This window comes from Pezoporus occidentalis, unplaced genomic scaffold, assembly GCF_034315485.1.
Source record: "Pezoporus occidentalis ecotype Australia unplaced genomic scaffold, CSIRO_AGI_Poc_V1 ctg1, whole genome shotgun sequence".
In the NCBI taxonomy this organism is placed as follows: domain Eukaryota; kingdom Metazoa; phylum Chordata; class Aves; order Psittaciformes; family Psittacidae; genus Pezoporus; species Pezoporus occidentalis.
This window is the reverse complement of record NW_026912778.1, coordinates 2,902,278-2,926,510: the sequence shown is the minus strand read 5'-3', so window position 1 is coordinate 2,926,510 and position 24,233 is coordinate 2,902,278. Positions and strand designations below refer to the sequence as shown.

General features: G+C 38.1%; 1 protein-coding gene across 1 annotated transcript; it reads left to right on the top strand.

The window, feature by feature from the left end:
• The first annotated feature begins 1,297 nt into the window (after positions 1-1,297).
• NAF1 (nuclear assembly factor 1 ribonucleoprotein) lies at positions 1,298-23,762 on the top strand. The gene is made up of 8 exons (XM_062609180.1): positions 1,298-1,541; positions 6,313-6,451; positions 9,476-9,569; positions 11,968-12,050; positions 13,046-13,206; positions 17,051-17,102; positions 20,047-20,152; positions 23,060-23,762. The coding sequence occupies exons 1-8, from the start codon at positions 1,312-1,314 to the stop codon at positions 23,467-23,469; spliced, it is 1,275 nt and encodes a 424-aa protein (XP_062465164.1). The 5' UTR covers positions 1,298-1,311; the 3' UTR covers positions 23,470-23,762.
• The last annotated feature ends 471 nt before the right edge of the window (positions 23,763-24,233 follow it).

Genomic DNA, 24,233 nt, shown 5'->3' with positions numbered 1-24,233 from the left:
CCACAGTGATCTCCTGATCTGCTTGTCTTTTGCAAGACTTTTTTTTTGTTTTCCCATGGATAAATTATGTTCAAGAGAAAACTTGTGTTTTTTCTTTTAACCTACTACCATAGGGAAGAGCTTTAAGTCCTCAAACAAATAGAGACTGAGGGATTGCAGGAGAATTCATAGAATCACAGAATGGTTTGGGTTGGAAGAGACTTTAAAGATCATCTAGGTCCAATCCCCTGCCATGGGCAGGGACACCTTCCACTAGACCAGGTTGCTCAAAGCCCCATCCAACCTGGCCTTGAACACATCCAGGGATGGGGCAGCCACAGTTTCTCTGGGCAGCTTGTGTCAGTGTCTCACCACCTTCCCCGTAAAGAATTTCTTCCTAATGCCTAAATTTCCCTCTTTCATTTTAAAGCCATTCCCTCTTGTCCTGTCACTACACACCCTTGTAAAATGTCCCTCTGTGGATTTCTTGTAGGCCCCCTTTAGGCACTGGCAGCTGCTCTAAGGTCTCCCCAGAGGCTTCTCTTCTTCAGGCTGAAGAAGCTCAGCTCTCTCAGTCTGTCTTCGTAGGAGAGGTGCTCCAGCCCTTTGAGCATTTTTGTGGCCCTCCTTTGGCCTCGATTCAACAGCTCCACATCCCTCTTGTGTTGGGGGCCCCAGAGCTGAGTGCAGTACTCCAGATAGGGCCTCATGATATTGGTCTCATGGCCATTTATGCTGCGGTGAGTGGTTTGGTGATCCTAATGATGCCCTTAAGTTTTGCAGCCAGGTATTATTATAGGCTTACCATGGCAGGACTAGGAATTACTATAGCAATTTGATATTTGGTAGCTTTCCTTAACTTTTGTTTTTTTATTTACATGAACCTTCTGTGTGTTGTGTATTTACAAAATACCAAAACTAATCTATCCATTAGGTCCTCAGCAGGAGTAGCCACAACCTCTACAAAGCCTCATAAAAACCAAAACTTGTGCTCAATTTAATTTATTCATCAAATTTACCTAACATAGAGACTGAAGTAAACAAGACTTGAAAAATGATGAGCTCATTACTGTCACCCTACGTACGTTTTTAATAGAATGGATTAGCTGAGCCAAGAGCGGAGACTAAAGAAACACGAAAGGAGAACTCCCCACATCCGCCCAACCACATCACCTCAACAACTTTCCCTGCCGCAGGACGCTGAGCCACCCCGCTGCGTCAGAATCCGACCCACCCCCCGCATGCGCTCTTCACCGGGCCCGGAAGACCCCCACTCCGCTGGGGCGGGGGTGCACGGAGAAGCCGGAAGTAGCGTGTGGCCGTGGAGGCGGCATGGAGGCGCCGCTGGAGGTGGTTTCGCAGTTGGAGAGCCTGGCGTTTGAGCCCAGCACCGCCGAGCCGCGGCCGGACAGCGCCGGGGACGCGCCGAGCCCTCCTAGCCCCCGGGAGGGCGGTGGGGAAGACCAGGCTCCGCCGCCTCCAGCCGAGGGAGCGCGCTGCTCGCTGCCGCCTGCGAGCCCCAGCGGGCCTTCCGCCGCCGTCCCCTCCTCAGACTCGGACAGGTGGGTTTATGAACGGGGGCGAGGCGGACGTATCGTTCTCTGCGGGCCTCTCTCTTCTGAAGCGGCCGCGTGTGGAGGCCCGGGGTAAGCCCGGTTCTGTGGCTCCGCGCTCCGCTTGCGAGCGGCCTGTTCGAATCCGCCCTCTTCCCCCGCCCCAACGTTTCACCCTCTGTGGCTTTCTCTTTACTATTAAAGGTGGCATTTCCACTGGGGTTTTGTTGTGTTGAATTAATAAGCCTCCAAAACCAGTGACTGGAAGTGTATAGGATTATACGCAAACATGAGTTTGACGGTGGTGGCCTGTAGAGCATCATGATTGGCTGGACCAGCATGGCCATTTGAGTGTTCTGTTTGGCATGGTCCTTATAGAGTGCTCTTGCATCACCTGTGGCAAGAAACCTGTAGTATTACTGCTGAAAAAGGAAAAGAAAATAATGTAGGAGTTAAGGTAAAGAGTCTGAAGATCTCAACTTGTGCAGAGATTTGGCATCTGTTTAGGAAAAGTTTTTCTTAACCTGTATGTTTCTGAAACCTGTAAGTTTCCATCTTCTGCTTGTATTTGTACTTTTGTGTTCTGTGTAGTTGGTTAGGTGTTGACTGTTGGGTTCGTGTGGATGGGCTTTGGTAGCAGGGCAGTCTAGAGAGGCGACTGTGAGAAGCTGCTTGAAGCTTCCACTGTGTCCAATAAAGCCAGTGCTAGCCAGCTCCAAGACAGAGCCGTTGCTGGTCAATACTAAGCACATCAGGAGCAATGGTAGCACCTCTGGGGTAACATATTTAAGAAGAGGTAAAAGTTACTGGGCAGGAGCAGTTGCAGCATGAGAGAGGAGTGAGAATATGTGAGAGAAACAGCTCTGCAGACACCAAGGTCAGTGAAGAAGGAGGGGTGTTGAGTTGCCAGAGCAGAAATTCTCCTGCAGCCTGTGGTGAAGACGATGGTGAAGCAGGCTGTGCTCCTGCAGCCCATGGAGGTCCACAGTGGAGCAAATGTCCACCTCAGCCCGTGGAGGACCCCACGCTAAAGCAGGGGGATGTGCCCCAAAGGAGGTTGTGGCATTGTGGGAAGCCTGCGCTGGAGCAGGGTCCTGGCAGAACCTGTGACCCCATGGAGAGACAAGCACATGCTGGAGCAGGTTTGGTGGTGGGACTTGTGACCTCGTGGGAGGTGACATGCGGGAGCAGTTTGTGAAGAGCTGCAGCCTGTAGTAAGGACTCTTGTTGGAGAAATTTGTGGAGGACTACCTCCCCTAGGAGGGACCCCATGTTGGAGCAGGAGAAACATAGGAGGAGTCCTCCCTCTGAGGAGAAAGAAGCAGCAGCCCCAATGTGTGATGAAGGGACCAAAACCCCTGTTGCTTTGTGCTGCTGATGGGTTGGAGGTGGAGAATTTGAGAGTGAAGTTGAGCCCGGGAAGAAGAGAATGGTCTGGGGAAGTGTTTTTAGGATTTGGTTTTATTTCTCACTGTCGTATTCTAATTTGATTGGTAATTACACTAATTTGTCAAATTGAATCTGTTTGTCCATGATGGTAATTAGTGATCTCTCCCTGTCCTTGTCTTGACCCATGAACCCTTCTTTATTCTCTTCCTTGTCCAGCTGAGGAGCGAGTGATAGGGAGGCTTTGGTGGGCATCTGGAATCCACCCAGGGTCAACCCACCACAGTAACTTTGGTTAGGTGTGGCCTCTGTTTTGGTCTTGTAAGACTGCACGGTTTGCCAGTTGCACTAAGTTCTGTGTTTTCTTTTTGGGCCATTGCAGAAAGATAGGTATGTGCTCTTTCTAATTAGTGGAAGTTGAAATGAAGTGTGAGGATTTCCTCTTAAAAAGAAGAGACTGAGCTTCATCAACAATTCATGGGTTAAATCTTTACTATGGGAATACTTTTTTTGCTCAGCTCAAAGATTTCCTAGAACATCATGAAGTGATAGTGAAATTCATGACCTGTGGCAGGGGCTTCACCTGTAGTCTTTCTCGCTATCAAAATCTGTTGTGCTAATGTTCAATTAATATTAAAGATGAAATTTTGATAGCTTTGACTTGCTTTGCTGTCTGCATGCATCTCAAACCTTTTTTTGTCCTTTTTTTTTTCTCCCTTCACTGATTGATCTCTGTTTGTCTGACTGTTTTTGTTTTTCTGCTATGTTGATTTTTTTTTTTTTTTTTCCCAAGCAATCTGTATTGGGCCTTAACAGGTTTATTTGGAGAGGTGCTCTTATTTGTTATCTTTCCCCTCAACATTTGCTGGGGTTGAAAAATCAGCAGGTAGCTGAAGGTCATTCATTTTCTTGTTAAGGAGACAATGTAATACCAAAATATCTAGAAGGGAATATTTTATGTATTTTGTTATCAGTTTGTTTCTAAATGCTGGTTTGTTAATGACTGGAGCAGGTAAGGAAGAAACAATACAATTTTACAAAAGTCTCCTTGTGTTATGGTTTAAACCCAGCTGGTAACTCAAAACCACACAGCCACTCACTCACTTCCCTCCCTTCTTTCCCCCTGCTCCGGAGGGATGGGGAAGAGAATCGAAAGGATGTTAAGTCCCACAGGTTGAGACAAGAACAGTCCAGTAACTAAGGTATAACACAAACCACTACTGCTACCACCAAAAATAATAATAAGGGAAATAACAAGGGGAGAGAATATAAAACTAAAAGTAAACAATAAACACAAATGTTGCATGATACAACACAATCTTGTGTCCCTCCTCACTGGCAGAGCATGAGAGACTGAAAAGTCCTTGGTTAAGGTAAGCACTATCCAGCAACAGCTAAAACAGTGGTGTGTTATCAGCATTGTTCTCAGACTGAAGTTGAAAACACAGCACTGCACCAGCAACTAAGAAGGACAAAAATAAGGTACAGTTGAACCCAGGATACCTTGTCTCAGTGGATTTTTATGTACGGTTTGTAATGTGTTTTTTCATAGAATCATAGAATAGTTAGGGTTGGAAAGGACCTTAAGATCATCTAGTTCCAACCCCCCTGCTGTGGGCAGGGACACCTCACACTAAACCATGTCACCCAAGGCTCTGCCCAACCTGGACTTGAACACTGCCAGGGATGGAGCATTCACAGCTTCCCTGGGCAACCCATTCCAGTGCCTCACCACCCTAACAGGAAAGAACTTCTTCCTTATATGTAGTCTGAATTTCCCCTGTTTAAGTTTTAACCCATTACCCCTTGTCCTATCACTACAGTCCTTAGTGAAGAGTCCCTCTCCAGCATCCTTGTAGGCCCCCTTCAGATACTGGAAGACTGCTATGAGGTCTCCACACAGCCTTTTCTTCTCCAGACTGAACAGCCCCAACTTTCTCAGCCTGTCTCCATACAGGAGGTGCTCCAGTCCCCTGATCATCCTCGTGGCCATTCTCTGGACTTGTTCCAACAGTTCCATGTTCTTTTTATGTTGAAGACACCAGAACTGCACACAATACTCCAAGTGAGGTCTCACAAAAGCAGAGTAGAGGGGCAGGATCACCTCCTTTGACCTGGTGGTCATGCTCCTTTTGATGCAGCCCAGGATACAGTTGGCTTTCTGGGCTGCGAGCACACACTGCCGGCTCATGTTCATTTTCTCATCAACCAACACCCCCAAGTCCTTCTCCATAGGGCTGTTCTGAATCTCTTCTCTGCCCAGCCTGTAGCTGTGCCTGGGATTACTCCAATGCAGGTGTAGGACCTTGCTCTTGTCATGGTTAAACTTCTTTAAGGTTGGCATCAGCCCACCTCACAAGCATGTCAGGGTCCCTCTGGATGGCATTCGTTCCCTCCAGTGTATCAACCGAACCACACAGCTTGGTGTCATCAGCAAACTAAATCACTCATCCTGATCAGTTACTCCATGTGTTAACTTTTTTCCCCAACTTTTGAAGAAAAGTCTTGAAGACTTACTAAAAGAAACATGTTGACATGAGTAAGGACTGAGTTCTTACTGTGTTCTTTACTTGAAATATTAAGAATCTAAGACAATAAACATGTCTTATGCAAGTGCCAGTGAAAAATACTAAATTACTAATCTGTGTGAATATGGACATGGTTAATTCAGGCAGGCCATGAATTACTAGACTGGTCTTTATCTGCCAAAGTTAGATTTTATTTTGTTTTTTTTTTTAACCTACATAGTGCTAGGTGCAGTGCTTGGAATAAATATTTTCTTGAGTTTCTCTTGGCTTTGTACTACTGTTGGGATTGTACAAGAAGAATGACTAAGCTATAGAAGGTAGTTTAATGTATTTGAAATATTTTTTAGTGCTCAGTTATGTCAAGTGATATTCAATCCTGGGAATTTTAAATGGTTCATAAAATTGGAAATTTTGACAGTGTTTACCTAGGTTACTGTGCTGAAGTGATCATCCTGTGACTCTAATGTCTCATTTCATTTGCAAACCAGTAAAATATACGTCCCAAACTGTGACTGTCATGTGTGTCTGGCAGAGGATTCTGGTGCTGGATTCTTGCATGGGGCAGTCAGTTGGAGAAACTAGATTACGTGAGCTTGGAGGTGACTGCTCTCATGCCCCATGCACCATTCAGCACTGGAACAGCAGGAACCCAAACAAGCCATTGCAATTGTTAGCTTCAGCAGTTCAGAGCAAATGCTACTACTTGTCTGAAGGTTTTTTGTTGTTTTTTTTTTACGATCTTGTCCAGTGGCTTGTAGGTTCGGGAAAGATTGTTAACCAAAGGTATTTGAGTAATGTATGATCTGGCCACTCTTTATCTGTAATGGAGAAGTCTATATTCAAACTCCTGTGTTTGTTTTATTCAGTGATACGGATTCAGATAGTTCATCAACTACATCTTCTTCTTCGTTTTCACCTTCATCAGTGTCTGATGAAGATGATCATTCAAATGAGAAGGATAACAGATCTTACTGTATTAAAACAAAAGATGAGTTGCCTATTGATGTAAGTACAATGTGTTATTCTGATAACCCAACTTAAAATATTTGCTATATTTTTAAGACATTGCGATATCTAGTGGTTGCATGGACATTTTCATGCTACTTCAGGTATAGCACAGATAACTTAAAATGTCTTATTTTTTAGTATATTAAGACCACTCTGTGGTTCACTGTGCTTCATTTAAGGTTCATATGTGTATATGGATGTTTTAGGACATGATTTGTTGTTTGCATATTGCAGGCTTTTACCCTTTCTGTGTGTGAGAGACTTGAAGGTCTGATGTGTCTTACAGATGTATTTCAAATATGTATAGCCTAGAGGTAAACATTTCAATTGTTGTATTAAGACTCCCACGGGTAAAAGTTGCATTGCCTCTACGAAGTTAAGCAAAATTACTGAAGTGGTCATAGAAGTAGTTAGTATTTATTTTATTCTGCAGTTTTTGTTACAGGGCTGTTTTATGTATTGCAGATCAGAGCCTTAATTTGCATCAATATACAGTCTTTTTGGTTTTGGTTCTCATAAATAACATGCTGATTAAATATTGCTGCTGTTATTCCTCATTATCTCAAAATTAAGAGGCTTAAAGGAATGAGTTTTAGTAATAATCTGCTAACATTATTAGCTATGCATCATTTCTAATGGCTTACAAATAAAGGCCATATTACAATATAACACTGTAATATCAATTTACATTAACAGTATATGTTTATCTGTTAATCTGTAGATCTCTCCCCATCATTAAAAATGCTTACTGGCATGAGAAATGAGTCCAGCGAAGGGTACAGAAAATGATTAGAAAGGTAGAGAAAAAAAACTCTGAAGAGCAGAATCATTTGCATACTTATACCTTAGCTTCAGTGCTCTGGAAGAGTTTATAATGAAATCCTAGATAACTGTCTGGAAAGGCTGGGGCAGTTACTTAGTAGTAGCAACAACAGGAGATGGAGCTATGTGAATTCTTAAACTGTTGCTCTAGAAACACTTGGAGTAGAAAAAAAACTCTTAGGATATCCTTTTATTCCTGAAATTAATAAAAAATTGATTAAAAATACTCCTTCAGAACATGTTCTTGGAGGAGTAAAACATCAGAGCAATTCCTGCTTACATATACTTTGTTTTGAAGTATGGTTAATATTAGAAATGTTATAAGTGCTTCTATGACAACTTTTTTTTCCAGTACTGAACATTTTTAAAAAAATCCTTGCTCAAATAGATGTATTTTTCAGGTTTTATTTTCATTTTATCTCAAATATTTATTTAAATGAAACTAATCTTGGTCTGAAAGTGATCTATTGATCTGCTCTTTTGTCTGATTAGCTTACTAGCTTGAAGTCCAAATGTTTACAAAACATCTGTCTTTCAAGTTCTGGCCTGATTCATTTCAGTAAAGCTATGGCTTTTTGCAGTGATAGTTAATAACCAAATTTCCAGCAGCCACATTATTTACTGTATCCTGTACTAAGCTGTTCTACAGTAATAGAATTGGTCTGTTCAAAAAGTTGTAGATTCTTACGTAAATTGGAAGGAATAAAATTCAAAAATTAAAATGTATCTGTTAAAAATGAAACATTATGTTAAGTCTTTTACCCCAAAGTCCCCAATAATAGGTAAATTGCTAAAGCATGGGTCAAAGATAAAAGATTAAGGTATATAACTGGAATATGTACTTGGAGGGGTGGGGAAAGCTGCATGTGTGAAGGAGAGTTAATGGAACTATTTTAGAAACCTGCCTTGAAGTGTAGGATTGGGAGGTACTATATATAGTATGACAGATGGTACAGTTTATGAGTTTGAGATTTCTGATCAAAATGTTAGCTTTCTCCATTCTAGCCTTTGGCCTTTGAATTGCTCTGGCGTCCGTGACTTGGTTGTCTTAGCATTGAAGTTTGGTTTAATATTGAAAAACTTGCTGTCTTGCAGAAGAGTGTGGTGTTTCTGTCTGAATTTACATCTTGACTTTAATGCTTTTTGATCTGGGAAAGTCTTGTCCTCTGGTCTCTAAGTTGCTCTAGAAGCCTTTAACAAGCACTTTTGTTAAGGGTGAAGATTATCAGGTGATGTTTTGATAAAGCAGGATAAGATTCATCTATTGGAGAGGGATTTTTTTTTCTGGAGGTGGCCTTTAAAAGTGCAGTTCAGTCCTAAGATTTGGACAGTACCTCCAAATTCAGAAGACGTTGAATTTGAAGATAATTCTTACTCTAGTTGTCCTTACCTTTGTATTCTATTTTGAATTCACAGCAGTATATATACAGAGAAATTGTAGTTTATAGGTAAACCGGAGGTAGATGATGAGTTCAGTGTTAATCAGCCTTTGATAGCACATTTTGATGCTAAAATTTCAGGAAAAAGATTAAATTGATATTGTTTGTATACCAGGGTATTGTTTGGACATTTGAACTTTGGGGTTTTTTGTTTTGTTGTTCTCTGATTATCCTTTTATACCAAAATACAACTTTTAGCTAAAAGTAGGTTTTTTTTTTGTGTGGGTTCATATGATCTTTACATCATAAGGTCTGAGTCATGGCATAAACGGACAGACACCATTTTGTCAAATCATATGATACATTTGATGTGTCTTGTACTATTTTTATCTCTTGCTGTGTATGCTTTCCTTCTTTCATGCGTTGAGTATGGTTACAAGTTGTCTGATTTTTTTTTTAATCGCTGATTTACTATTGTGTTATACATTGAAATTAATTTATCTATCTTGGAAGGTCAAAAAAAATGAACAGAATGTCTATCAGTTTTTGGTTTTCTCCAGTTGAAGTTGGCTTCTATCTTTAGTTGCAGTGGAGTTATGTAAAGTAGCATCTCAATAGAAAAGGTGTCTTCAAAAGTGACTTTCCCCCAAGATGAATTCATTTGGAATTATTCTGAAAGAGACAAATCAAAGTAGATGTTTTTATTAAATCTTCAAAGTGCTAGGAGATTTTTCTGATTGTCAAATTTATGCAGTGCCAAAGCGATGAATGTCTTAGCGTGATGAGATTATATTCTGAACATTGATTTAATATTTTTCAGGACCTGCCTCCTGTTGAAGACTTAACAATAATTCTGCCTGATGATGTTGAACTGAAGCTCTTTGGGACAGTTTCCAGCATCATTGAGCAGCTAGGTAGACGATATAAGTTTGCTCTGGTTTTAATTAAAAATATTTCTTTATATCTCTGCATGTGTTGTGTACTTAACTGTTCCCTCATAGTGTCATTCTGTTTTGGGGGGTAGCAGGTTGCTGAAGTGACAACTCGCGCTACTAAATGACATTTGCATTGAATTCACTATTAGCTGGCTTACGTCTTCTAAAAATTAAAGATACTATTATTATGCGTGTGCTTGTATGTGATTTTGATGTTCTCTTTTTTTTCATAAAAAAAACTTTTTTGACCTATTATGATCTTTGTAATAATTCTGACAACAGTAAGATTGAACATTTGCTGTTACAAGAAAATCTTGCAGTGGCACATGTATATTTGAAGGAGGTGTATAACTGAATGCATGTGCCAAGTGTTTGCTTGTTAATATACGAGGACAGGAAAAAGACTTGTTTGTTTAGCAGTGCAGGTGGTTCTTTATTTATTTTATATATATATATTCAACCCACTATTGGCACCTTGACCAAATGCAAGCTGCCAGTGTCAGCAGTCATAGGACAGCATGACTAACATGATTGAGATTGAGAGATACAATGGATATAAGCTTAGCTGCAGGTGATATGCATTTAGGGATCTTTTCAGATCTACCCAGGACCTCAGGTTTTGATATGGGGAATCAAAGTTTTGCTGAAGCTGAAAATCTTGCATAGTATGTTTGTATTTAAGCTTATTTCACGTGTTCTGTTTTGCTTGAACTGCTTTCAAAGTAACTGTCTAAAAAAACCCTGCAAGATACCTGTGTTATTTTTCTATTTTTACTGTCTTGCTTTATGTCTTGCTCTTTCTATGTGTTTTCCTTTATTTTCAGTTATTCTGGAAACAGTTATCTGAATGTCCTTAATTTCAATAGATTTGTGGCTGTATTGGGGACTCTGCCAGTTAACTGTCGGTTGTTTTTTCATTTTTGAACTAAATTGATACCTGTGTATACCATGTTTGTATTTAGTATGAGGGGAGTTGAGATCTCATTAGGAAACCACAGATACTGTTTTAGCACAGCGATCAGCATTCTGAACACTTTCCGTCCCTTTAACTTATTGGAAATCTCTGCTGTTCTCTGTAGCAAGCTTCCAAGTTCATCATACTGCAGCATGTGATACCTGTAAGTTGGGTATTGATACTATGAGGTGAATTTAAGGCTGGGACAGTATAGGTTCATGTTTGCTTCCCACTAGTTAAAACCAAGATGATAGCACTTTTCTGTGATCTTCTCAATGTATCAGAATTTGACAGAACTTTGCTATGTTTTGCTTCAGGGTACTTAGAGAAGTGGGGTAAAAAAAAAAAATATCACTGTGGGGGTTGTAGTCTAGACAGTAAGCAGCTTTGGTGTATATGAGAAACCTGCCCTGGGACTGAACTTTGTGCCCTGGAAGAGCAGAATCTGAGGATTTTGGATGAGTTGAGGTAGGAGAATTCAGATAGGCTGTAGGTGATAATGCTTCTCCTGAGTTTCATGTGACTGGCATGACATTTTTCAGAAGATTTTGGTTTGGAGTGTTGTGTTTTGGTGTGGTGGTGGTGGTGGTGTTTTTGTTGTTGTTGTGTTCTGGTTTGGGTCTTCTGTGGTTTCGGTTTTTATGTTTGCTTTTTTTTTGCCTTTTTTTTTTTTTGAAGGTATTTTCATGAAGGTTGAGCAGCGCATTGGGTTCTTTGACTACGTTTTATCTTATAGGTAGACACAAAATAAACTGATTTCCCTAATCTTTTAATATTCAGTGAGCTATTAAGCCTGTGGCATTGTCACAGGCTTGCTTGGCATGTCAAGTTCTTTGCAGACTTAAATAGTAGCAAAGTTTGAGTTTTAGCTTGAAGTGTTTGTTGCTTTAAATCCTATTATGTAAGTTTAGCAATGATAATCTTGTTAGGTTTTTTGGCGTCTGAGTGACACTAAGTGCTTGGGTGACTTTATTTGCTGATGGAGAGGCACTGAGAATGCTTAATTGAGCATTCTGTTGTTTTTAGATGTAGAAAAGATTACCTTCGGAGTTGGAATTGTTGAGTGCAATGCTGCTAGGCCACTGTATTGACAGCTTTAAATATAATTCCTGTTGAATTTAAAGTTCCAGTATTTCTGTAGACTAAAGCAAGAAATGTGAACTACTACCAAAGAAGAGTAAAATACTCTAAAAATTTCAGTGAAGAATAAGCTCTTTTTGTGTCTGAATCTGGAAAACCTAAAACCGAAGTAGCCTGTATGTCAAATCATGTATTTAATGGAGGAGGAACATGGTTCTGTGTCCTTTTAGGATCTCTATGAACTTTAGTAGACAAATAATGGCATGATGTATGTTTCTTTGCAATTAACTACATGCTGCTGTTGAAACAAACTTCTAATTGATTTTTTTTTTCCCATCTTAGTAATAATTGAATCGATGAGAGGCCTACCTCCTGTAAATGAGGAAAGCATAATATTTAAAGAAGATCGGCAAGTAGCAGGAAAGGTGTGTGTAAAGCAAAAAATCTGTTATTCTAATATAAAATTAAAGGTATTTTTTAATGTTCCAACAAGTAGTGGTGAAGTCAACTAAATTAAAGATGTTTTCTTGATATGTCATTTTTTCTTTGTGCTTTTGACTCTTGCTATAATCATCTGTTTTTTTTTTTTTTTTTAATCTCAAGAAAAAATTATATCCTTATGGATTTACAATATGTGATGAGTTTCAGCTCATGAGAGTGCTTTTGGAGGAGAGGTTGCTTTCAGCTGTATTATGGCTGAACTCTTTTATTGCCAGGAGATGGGAGCAAAGATTGGAGAAATTAGAGTCAAGTTTCAGGAAAGATGGGGAGTATTTATGTATCTAAGCTCTGCTGCTTCAGTTTAAGGCCACTGTTTTATGCAAGTATGATGAAGATGTTTGCTGAGAGGGATGTTTATTGGGAGAGAAAGCTGTCATCAAAATGGTTACTACTATAATATCTTTGAATGCTAGATGTGAATGAAACAGAAACTCAGCCTGAAATTACAGATGTTCTATACAAAATCTCAGAATTCTCTATTCTCTGCAGAATTGGGGAACAGAGAAGGAAACTGACATAAAGGCATCTTGTAAAGATGAACTTTGAAGAATAAATGATCAGGAGATTGTTCTCAGTGTAAGAGATTTGAAAGCACAATAGAGAAAAAGTTTTGACAAAAGGAAAGATTACTACAGTAGAGGAAGTAGACAGTGAAAGCAGTGCAATTGGGTGGGTAAAGGTAACGTCAGCATGTAAGAACTTTTCTGCATTATAACTTTATAAACAACTGGGAAAATACACTGTCAAACAAAATGTGATAATAAAACTAAAGCATGAAAGTAACTTCATTTGCTGCATTTTGCAAACATATTACACTTCTTAAAGCAAAGCATCTTAAAGCTTCATGGGTATCTACAGTGAAATTAACTATCTACTCTTGGTGGTTTATTTAAACACTTTACTTTTGTTTGTGTTTCAGATATTTGAGATATTTGGTCCTGTTTTACATCCTTTTTATGTGTTAAGATTTAACACCTCTGAGCATATCAAAGCAAAAGGTATTAATGTGCAAGATAGCATGTATTTTGCTCCATCAGTAGAGGACTTCACCCAGTATATATTTGCAGAGAAACTTAAACAGTGAGTATGACTTCTAATATGTAATGCATTTTGGATATAGTTAAAATACTGGATTAAAGTTTAGCCTTGAGTGAGGAACTGTAGGACTAGGCTTGACGCTAAAACTTTCTTTTAAATACTCAGTTGTGTTGTAATAACACTTCGTACTGGTTTGTCTTTCAGAACAGTTCAGGGTAGGTGTAAATTACAAGCTTTTAAAGTGTTATAATTGCTAAATTTAGTAGATTCTTATTCAATTCAATATCTTAAGTGTTCTTTCTTTTCATGTTGCTGTGTTACCTAAAATATCATTGATAAATCCCTCCCCCATGGTCACACATACATAAAAACATGATGGTTTTGCAAGCTGTGTTGTTCTTCAGATTCTTGTTTAGTTTCATAACTTAAATAAACTTGTTTAAATTCTGAACAAGTTTGTATTTATTTACTATTTTTATTTCATGTTACAAGGCCAGAACTGAAATTTAATTATAAATAAATGTATTGTACAGTTGTAATATAACAATTCTATAGGAAAATTACCTGCTGTAAATGAGGGATGGGGGAAAGAAGATTGAAGTGGCAATGTAGTAAGATACTCGGGAACTTCCCAGCAGTTCGTCTCCCAGTCTGCCTGAGGAAGGTAGCATGTATGAGTAGGACTTGTTGCTGTTTAAAAGGAAATGTATTCAAAGATACAGATTAAGAAATAAAGCATAATAAATGTTAGATGTTAGTATTCTAATTATTAATAAATAATGGTCTGAAATACCCATAGGTTAAAACACTTCAGTCATACAAATGACTTATTCTGTTTTATTAGGATTAGTTCTCATCTGACTTGCAAATTTTTTTCTGACTATAGCAAAATTGGTGTTTGCATTAACTGCAACTCTGTCAGTACTCATACTGAGTAAGTTTTTCTTTAGCTATGCCTCTGTGGCCAAGCCTGCAAGAGTTTTTTGTTGCTTTGTTGTTTGGGGATTTTGTGTGTGGTTTTTTTTTTGTTTTGTTGGTTTTTTTTTGGTTTGGTTTTTTTTTTGTTTTCTGCAGGAAGGAATGTTCCTTTCCCATTTCTGTGGAAGCAGAAGTCTTCCTTTTAGTCAAGACCAAAATAGATCGGTTTCTCACTCTGCTGCTTGTTTGTTTTTCTGTAGCATTTTGATGCCAGCTGGTCTTTGATTGGTGCCATTAAACTTTGTTGCTTAGCACAGTAACTGCAGAGACTAATCATCTGCTTGCTACAGCGTAACTGTCATACTCAGCATCTGAGATGCCAGATTCATGTTTTAGTTCTTTTATATGCTTTGCAAGTAGTTTTGGGAACTACTTGTCTTTTGGTAGTACTTCACTATCGTAAGTGGTACAAAATTAAACACTAGGTAAGACGTTGCAAACTTGGATGACTTAATCAGCACAGTTGAACAGTGCATCAGGCATTGTTTCTTGTCCTGAGTTAAAATGAGCAGTGTGAATACATGTGAAATCTGATGTAAACCATAATTTCTGAATAATTTGACTTGTTACATTTCACAGAAACAATATTTTATTTCTGAGTTTTGTCAGTAGAGTTTATTAAGGTTTTGTGAGGCAATGGTGCTATTTCTCGAAGATGCCTTCTCACAGAGTAGGTGTCACTGGAAAAGAGTAAAGAATTTTGATTTCTGACCTGTGCTGTAATGTCAATATAAAGAAACCAAAATGCCATGGATAGTAGAAAAATCAAGCTTTGGTCAGCGCTTCACAAGAAGGCTTTTGGACCTAAGCATATTGCAAATTCGATGACCAGTGGTTTTTATTCTCTGCTTTTTATTAGTTTGGCTCTGTGCAGACCAGATTGTGATGGTACTTCAAAAAAGAAAGGAATCAGGATTAAGATCTGAAAGAAACCTTAACTTTGAAGCATTTTCTGAAATCTGGAATGCAGTCTGTTTGCATTGTAAAAAGTTGCAGTGCTCTAAGTCTTACACTCTGTAACAAAATAAATGGTAATGTAGTGTAAAACTTGAATGCAAAATAATTTTTTGAAAAAAAATAGTTTTGTGTTGTATTGCCAGAAACACAGAGTAATTCTAAAGAAGCTCATCTGTTTTCATGATTCCTCCAAGGCACCTTTTGTTAGACTTCCGGATTTTATAGTATATAGTATATAGAAATCAAAAAATTACTATTTTGTGCTTTGCAAAAGATTATGAAGTATCTCGCAGCATGAAAGGTGTTTTGTATTTTGCTGAAGTGGGGAAGGCTGCCTTGGGAGAGTGAGATAAGCTGCCCGAAGAATTTACAAGGTTTAAATTTTTAGTCAGTAGTACTGTATATTGCCTAATGACCATAGGTCTCAAGAGTTCCTTACATGTTGTGGTATTTCTGGCAGGCATGTATTGCACCAAAATAACAAGATGGGAGGGACAAACAAAGAATTTGGTTTAAAATAATGATGATAAAAAAAGGTGTTACGGTGTTATTTTCCATCTTTGCATAGGTAGAGGGTTTTCTGCAGCTGAGAAATTACTGGTACAGAGACCTTGTCTTCCTTGCCTCTCTGTAATGTTTTCCTCTAATTGAGCTTTAAAATGGCTTTCTTGCTAATATGATTTGCACATAATCGCAACGGTGGTGTGTCTTTATGGTTTTCTAGTGATATGTGGAGATAGAGCTTCAGTTTTTTGGCTGGATTGAGGCACTCCAGATCACTTGCCAGCATTCCCATGGGCAGCCTTTGACTAAGGACCTCTTTGGACCAGGCTACTTAAAGCTGATGGTTCTGTACTTTAGTGTAGCTATTGCTGCTTGATTGTTGCTGACTTGATGAATACCTAAAAAAACCCTTGGTTGTTAGAGCACTGATTGACGACATTTCACACTGAACATGATGTCTTAAACTCTATGGTTCAATTGCAAGTAAGAATTTTTAGTATTGCTTTATTTTATATAGTTTGTTTGCATAGGTAAGGATTCTGTCTTAATGTTTCAGACCAAAACATATGAAATTTGCAAGTGGTGTGGAAAAATCTTCCACAAAACTTTAAAAGCATAATTTAAATTTGTTTGATGAATTCATGATAAAAAATTTACTTGATTTTTAGCAAAATTCTTAGTGATGGGTCAAATAATAAAACTACTTTGAATTAATTTTGGTGCTTGTAAGGCAAGGTAATTGAGTTTTTTCTTCCTTAAATGTCTTTTTACCTTTCTTTTTAATTTTATATTTGCAACAAAATAGAAGATGAAACCTATTTATCTAGCTAATACTGTCCTAATTGTAAGACAAGCTTAGAGGTTTTTTGATTCGGAATTAATTTGCTATAGTTATACTTAATGCCTGTGTCCTGCTAGACTATTTCATTGTCCTTTTTAACTGAAGATGTGTTCTGAAACCAGAAGAATAAGAAAGCTTGTGACTGTAGTCAGCAGTTAGTGTAAGAAAGTTGCAGTGAACAACCTCAGTTCAGGTTCAAAGCAATTTATATTCGATAGGCTGTGTTGAGAGAATATTGACTTAAGCTTAATATAAGCTGTATGAAATGTTCAGTCTTCACTGAACATTTTTCATTGAATTTTTCCTTTCACTGACCATTGAAGTTTTTTCAAGTGACATACATAGTGAAGTCTTAAGTTGATACATACATTAGTACTCACTTAGAAATGATACTAAAAACAAAAGTCCCTTAGAAACAGGCAGGTCCTGGTGTAGGAGATCTGATACCTTGAAGGTGGCGTTACCCTATTTGCTGCAGTGCCGTTCTTGCAAGTTAGAAATAACTTGGAGTATTGCTACAACATGACTCAAAGACATGTTCTGTAGCCTCCTTACACCATGTCCATTCCTCTTGATTGTCTAATTTGTGGTTTTTTTTTTCTTTAGGGAAAAAGGTTCAGATGCATCCTGGAAGAATGACCAAGAGCCACCACCTGAGGTAACTATAGGATTGGGGGTTTTATTGTTTATTATTTTTGATTACACAAGATATATGTAGAAAAATTCCTGTGCAGAGTAACTAATTAGTAAGGTTATTTTTCTTATGCAGGCAAGAGTTGAACGTACCTCTTAATTGAAAAGACGGTCATGCATTTCTTGGAGATCTCACAATCAGTATAGAGAGTACTACCTGCCTTTTTCTACTTGCTTTTTGCAATTGGGATACCTATATCCTTATTGTCAGTTCCTCTGGTCCTTTGAGGACATGTTTGGCAACCTGAATGTTCAGCTTTGAAGGCTTCTTTATCTTGCCTAATACTTTTGCTTCTGCTAGTGAAATTTTGTCCTTGATATTCTTTTTGACTGCAGCTTTGTCTTTTATCTCGCACAAGCAATTGTTTGCCTTCAAAGGCCTGCTACTACTCTGCAAATAGTATTACTTGGGTGTTTAAGCTGTCTGCTCTGTTAGATTGACTTGACAACTTCTCTTGCATTCTTTGAATGGCTTCTGAGTATGGTTTCCTAGGGCAGCTTCTTCCATACAAAGGCAGTAATACAGGATCATGTAGAAGTGAGAGCTTCTGATGACCACCGAGATCATTTCTCTAGGATCTGTAAAGCTTTCTTCAGTGAAATCCAGGCTTCCTGACCAGTGCTCTTCAACTCCACTCTTAACTATGCTTTTCATAACTATTCTTCAGTAAAAATGACAAGGCTGGTAGTTGTATTGAAGTGTTTTCATGAGATTTGTTTTCTGACTCAACAATTGAGCCACTTTTCCTTGCAGTTTCTACTTTAAGCCTATCTTACCCAAAATAGCTGAGGTTTCTGGAAGCCTTGTGTTTACCATAGTCTCCTAAAGAGATCTGACTGTGTGGCTTTTTTTGGTGTTTGGTTTCTGTTTTATGTTTTGTGTGGGTTTTTTGGATTGGTTTGGGTTTTGTTGTTGTTTTTTTTTTATGTGTGTTTGGGTTTTTTGGGGTGGTTTTTTTTTTTTTTTTGTGTTCTGAACAAATATTTAGGATAGACTAGACTATTTCAGTTGAAAAGTACCCACAGCAGTCATTTAGTCCAACTTTGCTGTAGGGCTGAAGGAAGCTTAAACAAAATTGGTGATGACAGGGATTGGTAAACCTGATTGCTGTTTGACACTTTTGTTTCTGTGTCTGCTGTTTGTGATACATCTGTACTCTGTTCTGGAAAAAACAGGGCATTTAACAACTTGTGATCCTTAATTAGAATAATCTTTGGATAGTTCTAGCAGTTAAGAGTTTACCCTAAGATATCTAAACTGTGACAGCTGGTGAGCTGATACAAAGTAGCTTTTGCTGTGAAGGTAATAGTTGTTGACAAGGGTGCAGATGAAATTTTATGCTACTGATGCTTGAAATTGTCTCTTACAGCCAGGCTTTTTTTAATGCCCTCAGCTGGCAGCTGCTTCTATAACTTTTCTGGCCAGCTCGGATGATAAACTGCATGCAATTGCTGGAATCAGTTCTTTTTTGTGATATTGTGAAGCTTTATTAGTTTGTGAATGTTAAATCAATCTGTGCTAGGCCTTTTATTCTTATCCTTTAAGGTAGATGGCAAGTGTTTAATTTCTGACAGGCTTGAAATTAGCCTAGTTTAACTGGAGACTCGGTGATATGATTTCTCCTGCCCTTGTCTTTGGGGTCATGGGATGTGATCTGTGTGTTGAAAGGCTACCAGGAGCAGTTAACCGCAATTTCTCTGTGAAGTGGCTTTTTTGGAAAGTTATGTAGAAATTAGCTAGCAACAGAATATACCTGTTGATTTTATTTCTGCTCTACTGGAGGATGGCTTATTGTGAAGTCCTTAGAAAAAGCAGGAGTTAGTGAAATGTTTTACTTCATGGCATGTATCATCTTGTATTCCTTGTGGATTTTTTTTTTTTTTTTTTTAGTAAAATCATAATTCAGTTATATAGAAGAGGAAATGTTTCAGAATTAACTGTGTGGCTGTTGTGGTTTAAGCCCAGCAGGCAACCCAGAACCACGCAGCCGCTCGCTCTTTTTTAGCACTGCTTTAGTGCGGTGGTTTTGAGATCCTTGCTCTGTATATACTGTAGAGATATATCAGTAAGCAGCAAACCCCTTCCTTTCAGAATTGGGAAAGGTAGGGTGACGCCTTTAAGTCATATGAACAAGCTATTTTTCAGGGACCTAATTAATGCTGACAGATCTGTTTCCTTTTACTAACAACTTTCTTCATTGTAAATATAAGCTAGGACTCAAAAGGTAGCAAAACCTTGTGTAACAGTAACAAAATGTTGCAGTGACATTAAATCTATTGTGAGTAACAACATTCTCCAAAGCTGAAAATACCTTTGGCGTACCATTGCTATTGCTTGTTTAATAGGAACAGTGTTATTAAATATACTAGAGGAATTTCCAATGTAGTGACAATTTTAGACTAGAGATTTTTTTAATGCAGTTTCACCGTTCTAAGTATTGGTTAAAAAATTATTTTTAACTTATTCTAAACTCCATGTTTTAATTCATCTGCTCTGCAGTTCGGCCTTCAAAAGCTTTTTCTTGGCAATAACTAGCTAGCTCCCTCAGATGTCCAATTTTTTTCTTACTAACATATAGTCAATCAAAAATTTGTGTTTGGTACTTGAACATTGCAGTTTTTTTGAAAATTAGAAGGAATAACTGAGTATTGTGTAATTATCTTATGAAAAATTTGTGGAGCGTTAATACATTTATTGTGTTGAGAAATCAGCTGAATGCACTTTGGCTCTTTGAATGCAAAGTAGGAAAGTGCAGCTTTAATATTTCTTCCTGTAAGCTCACTGCAGCATAGATTGTTTTCTAAATAATGATTTTTTGCTAGAGCTGAAGTCTCTGCAGTCTTTATATGGCTTTGTTTCACCACCCGTCCCTTTCTTCCCCCTTCTCCAATTTTTCTTTTTTAATCAGGCCTTGGATTTCAGTGATGATGAAAAAGAAAGAGAGGCAAAGCAGAAAAAAAAGAAGCCTCAGAGTCAAGGGAGGAAGAAACTCAGATCGGAAACAAATGCATCAAGTGAGTGAATACTATGTGAGAATTTTTATCTGTTAAACTGAGCTTGAAATACACTGTAATACTTATCTTAGTGATTGAGCTTTCATACAGTTCATCAGTATTTCTGTGTTTTTCAAACTAATATTCATAAATTTGTGACTACATTCCTTTTTTATTACAGGAAAATGTTTGGGTTTTTGGGGTGGTTCTTTTTTTGTCTGTTTTTTGTTTTTTTTTTGTTTTGTTTCGTTTTTTTTTGGGGGTGTTTTTTTCCATTAATCTGTGAAAGGGAAGTAGTATAGGAGCAGGATACTTAGAGATTCAGCATATTGGCTGACACAGGGAGGAAAACAGATGCCATATTTTGGAATTCAGAGCTTGCTTATTGCAGGGGTTATGGGGGCCCAAGTTCAGATTAATCCTTTGAGTGCAGGGAGATGATAGACATAAGCCATGTGCAATATTTGGAAACCTTTTGGTTTGTTTCAGTTAGGGAGAAGACACAAGACACAAGTCTTACAGAATTCGTTCCTCTGAAAATGAAGTTCTTCCTCACCCATGGCATATAAATGCTTCTTTAAAATGACTGTTACTTGTGTAGCCTACTGAGAGCCTCTGTTTACCTAACACAATTGTTAGATAATCCTACAGTAGTTTATTAAACTACATGTAGTTTTTCATAATATACATAGTTGTCTTCACCTTCCTTTTTCCTGCTCTTGACAGATCTGTTCCAGGTATATGCTCGCAGCTATTCTGTTTGCAGTAATCAGTTTTCCTATCTGTCTCCTCTCTTGTATCTCTCTACTGACAAAATATTTTCTTTTCTTTTTGGTTGCTATTTTAATTTAAATCACGTCCCTCTTTCTCTGTTCTCACTGGTCTGCTCCTGTTGGATGCTTTTCCTGCCACACCCTTTAAATACTGCTGACTCCCCTGCCCTCTTCCTCTTCTTCTAATGGTCACATATCAGGTTTCTTCAACTGTCTGCAGTACAGTGCTTCCTCCCACTGAATTTCTTGGATGGACTCCTGTGAGTTTCCTGCTCTTCCGTTGTAAAGCTGCTAGACGTGCCCTGCTAAACCCCTTTTCTCATCATCTGTTAAGTCAGTTAACCCTTTTACTCTGTCTACTGTACATTCCTCCCTTGTACCCTCTAAAGAAAGCTGTGATCTTTCTTGGGCTGGCTTTTGTACTGTGGTTTTGACAGTTTTCCTTTCAGGGAAAGATCCGAGTTGTGCTGTACTTTACCTTCATTGTTGATGGTTATTTTCTCTCCTGGTTTCTGCTTACCTAGCATATGGCACATTTTCTACTGTATCCTCATTCTGCTGGCTTATTGTAGACTTGCCTTTGCCTGGGGCTTGGTGAGGCTGTTGCCAAGCTATGTTTCATAACTGAGAACACAGTGAGAGGAACTCTCTCAATCTGTCAGAGGAGTATGGATTATGATTTGCTGTAATTTTCTGAAATAACAAGGTATAAATTGACATTGTATTCAATTTAGTTTGGCTATGCAATTCAACAACAAGGATGTCTGGCAAATTGAGGCACAAACAGCCTCAGGTGGAGTTTTGCTTGCTTGCATCTTCATAAAACTCTTGAGTACATTAAAATTGACTTGTTAGTCTTTTTGATAGAAGAAGGAAGAACAAAAATATTCACTCAAAGGGCTCTTAAATCCTAATCCACCATAAAAATGAGTAGGAATTCCAGCATCCAGCCAACTTTCCAGCCTTAGCTTTTTAAAGGTGCAGATATTTCTGTGTTGTATAGTGCCAAGGTTTAGGTCCATGCAGATTCCAAAAATTTGTTGGTTTTTAAGTGGTGTTATGTTCTTAAGTATCTTTTTACTTCTAGCCCTAAAATCCTTTAGAGAACATAGAATCATAGAACAGTTAGGGTTGGAAAGGACCTTAAGATCATCTATTTCCAACCCCCCTGCCACAGGCAGGTATGCCTCACACTAGACCATGTCACCAAAGGAACTGTCCAACCTGGCCTTGGACACTGCCAGGGATGGAGCATTCATCACTTCTCTGGGCAACCCATTCCAGTGCCTCACCACCCTTATAGTAAAGAACTTCTTCCCAATATCTAACCTGAACTTCCTGTGTTTAAACCCGTTACCCCTTGTCCTATTGCTACAGTCCCTGGTTTCAGTTTAAATTCTACAGCCTTTTGAATATCTTACCAGCTTTTTGGAATATTTTTAATACTTTGGTGCTCTTAGTTTTATAGCACTTATCCCATTAATATTCTTACAGTACTTGTGTAAAGTGGCAGTACATTTGTTACAAACCTTAAAATATATGCTTATAGTGAGTGACCTGTACAGGGAAAAATTCATGTTAGAAAGATAAATGCTGAAAGCTGATTGGCTAAAAGTACAGGCTGCCTTTTTTCTGATAAGTAAGTTAATTTTATTAATTTGAATTTGAATAATTTCTTGTGTCCTGTGTCTGTGCTGTAATACCAACTCAGGTTTGAAAGCTGTATACCACTTTAGTGCAATGCAGTGTTGATTTATCTTCGGTTTTAAAATGACTTGCTTTTAAATCTTGCTTTAAACCAAAGCTTCCAAAATACTCAACAGTTTGGCTTCTAAAATACAGTTGGAGTATTCTTGTAATTCATTAATATAAATAAAAATGCCTGGAGGGGAAGAAAGTGAAATTTCTTTTTTAGTGACTGAATTTGCAACCCTCAAGATCATCCTTTCTATAACTCAAATAAATAAAGATGAGTTCCTAAACAGTAGAGTTGCCATCGTTATTTGGTTGTTTATGTATTATTTGCCGCTATTATTTAAGATTACTTGGCAAATTTCCTGGACTTCAGCTTGAAAGATTTGTAAGGACTAAACCTTTACAAAGTAATATTAAAAATGTGTGTGTGTGTGTGTGTTTGTTTTGTTTTGTTTTTAAGGTGAGAATAAAGGACTTCATCAACCAATGCAACAGCCTGCTTCAAGTTATTCAAGGGGGTATCGTGGCAGAGGGTTCTCCAGGGATCCATTTCCTCCTCCATCAGGCCATCCAGGATTTTTGAGACCACAAGTAAGAGTGACACAGTCGTACTCTTCAGACAGCAGAATACCTCGGGAATCTCCAGTGTTTCCGCACGGAAAAGAAAATCCAACGATGCGACCGTATCCCTTTCCTCCTCCAGTTTTTGGTTCTGTTAATGATATGCATCAATTCCACCTTCCACCTTCAAATCCAAATATGATTTGGACAGGCCCAAATATGTATAACTCATCATACCCATTTTTACCACCTCCACCGCCACCACCTCCACCTCCACCAGATAGCCATCCTCAGTTCAGGCCTTACTAAGTTTCTGTAAATGTCCATACAGAGCATTGCAGCTTAAAGGGAGGAAGAGCAGGTTGCGAAAACTAGATTCCCTTATGTTGGAGATGCTTCGTTTTTCTGCAACAGAGAAATGCAGCGTTTGATACTTTGTGAGACATCAATAGAAACTTACTTTTTTATATATATATATATATATATATGTTTTCTGTTTCAAAAAAGAAAACTATGATAAAATTACTGAATATTAAATAATGGTTTATTTTTCTAAGATCTGCAAGTTTGAGATGATAAATAAAAATTTTTGGAGACTGGTATGTAGTGGTGGAAATCTTACTTTGTAAAAAAAATTAGGAGTTTATGTAGGTGAGGATATGTCACATGACTGGTACTTAAATATTTTGAGAGTGGTTGTATATTGCTATGCTGAAGTATTTTTCTGTTTTTGCAAATTTTGCAGTGTACTTGCATGGAAACTGAAAACCTGGGACCTAAATTTTAATCTAGGTGTGCCACTATTTATATAAGTTCCTGTTATCCAACTTTGGTTTTTCATTAATTTCATATTAACTAAAACACTGGGGCTGGATAGTTTTGGTTTGTTTGTTGTTTTTATTTGTTTGGTTTAGGTTTTGTTTTGTTTGTTGTTTGTTTTTTTTTTTTTAAGTAGGTGGGGTAGCTAGATCAGAATTTGGTCCAGCAGCTGAATTACTCTATCAGATTTAGTGTCCTACAATAGCTCTAGAAGTTCAACTTATTGATTATATGTTTTGCAATTAATTTATGAT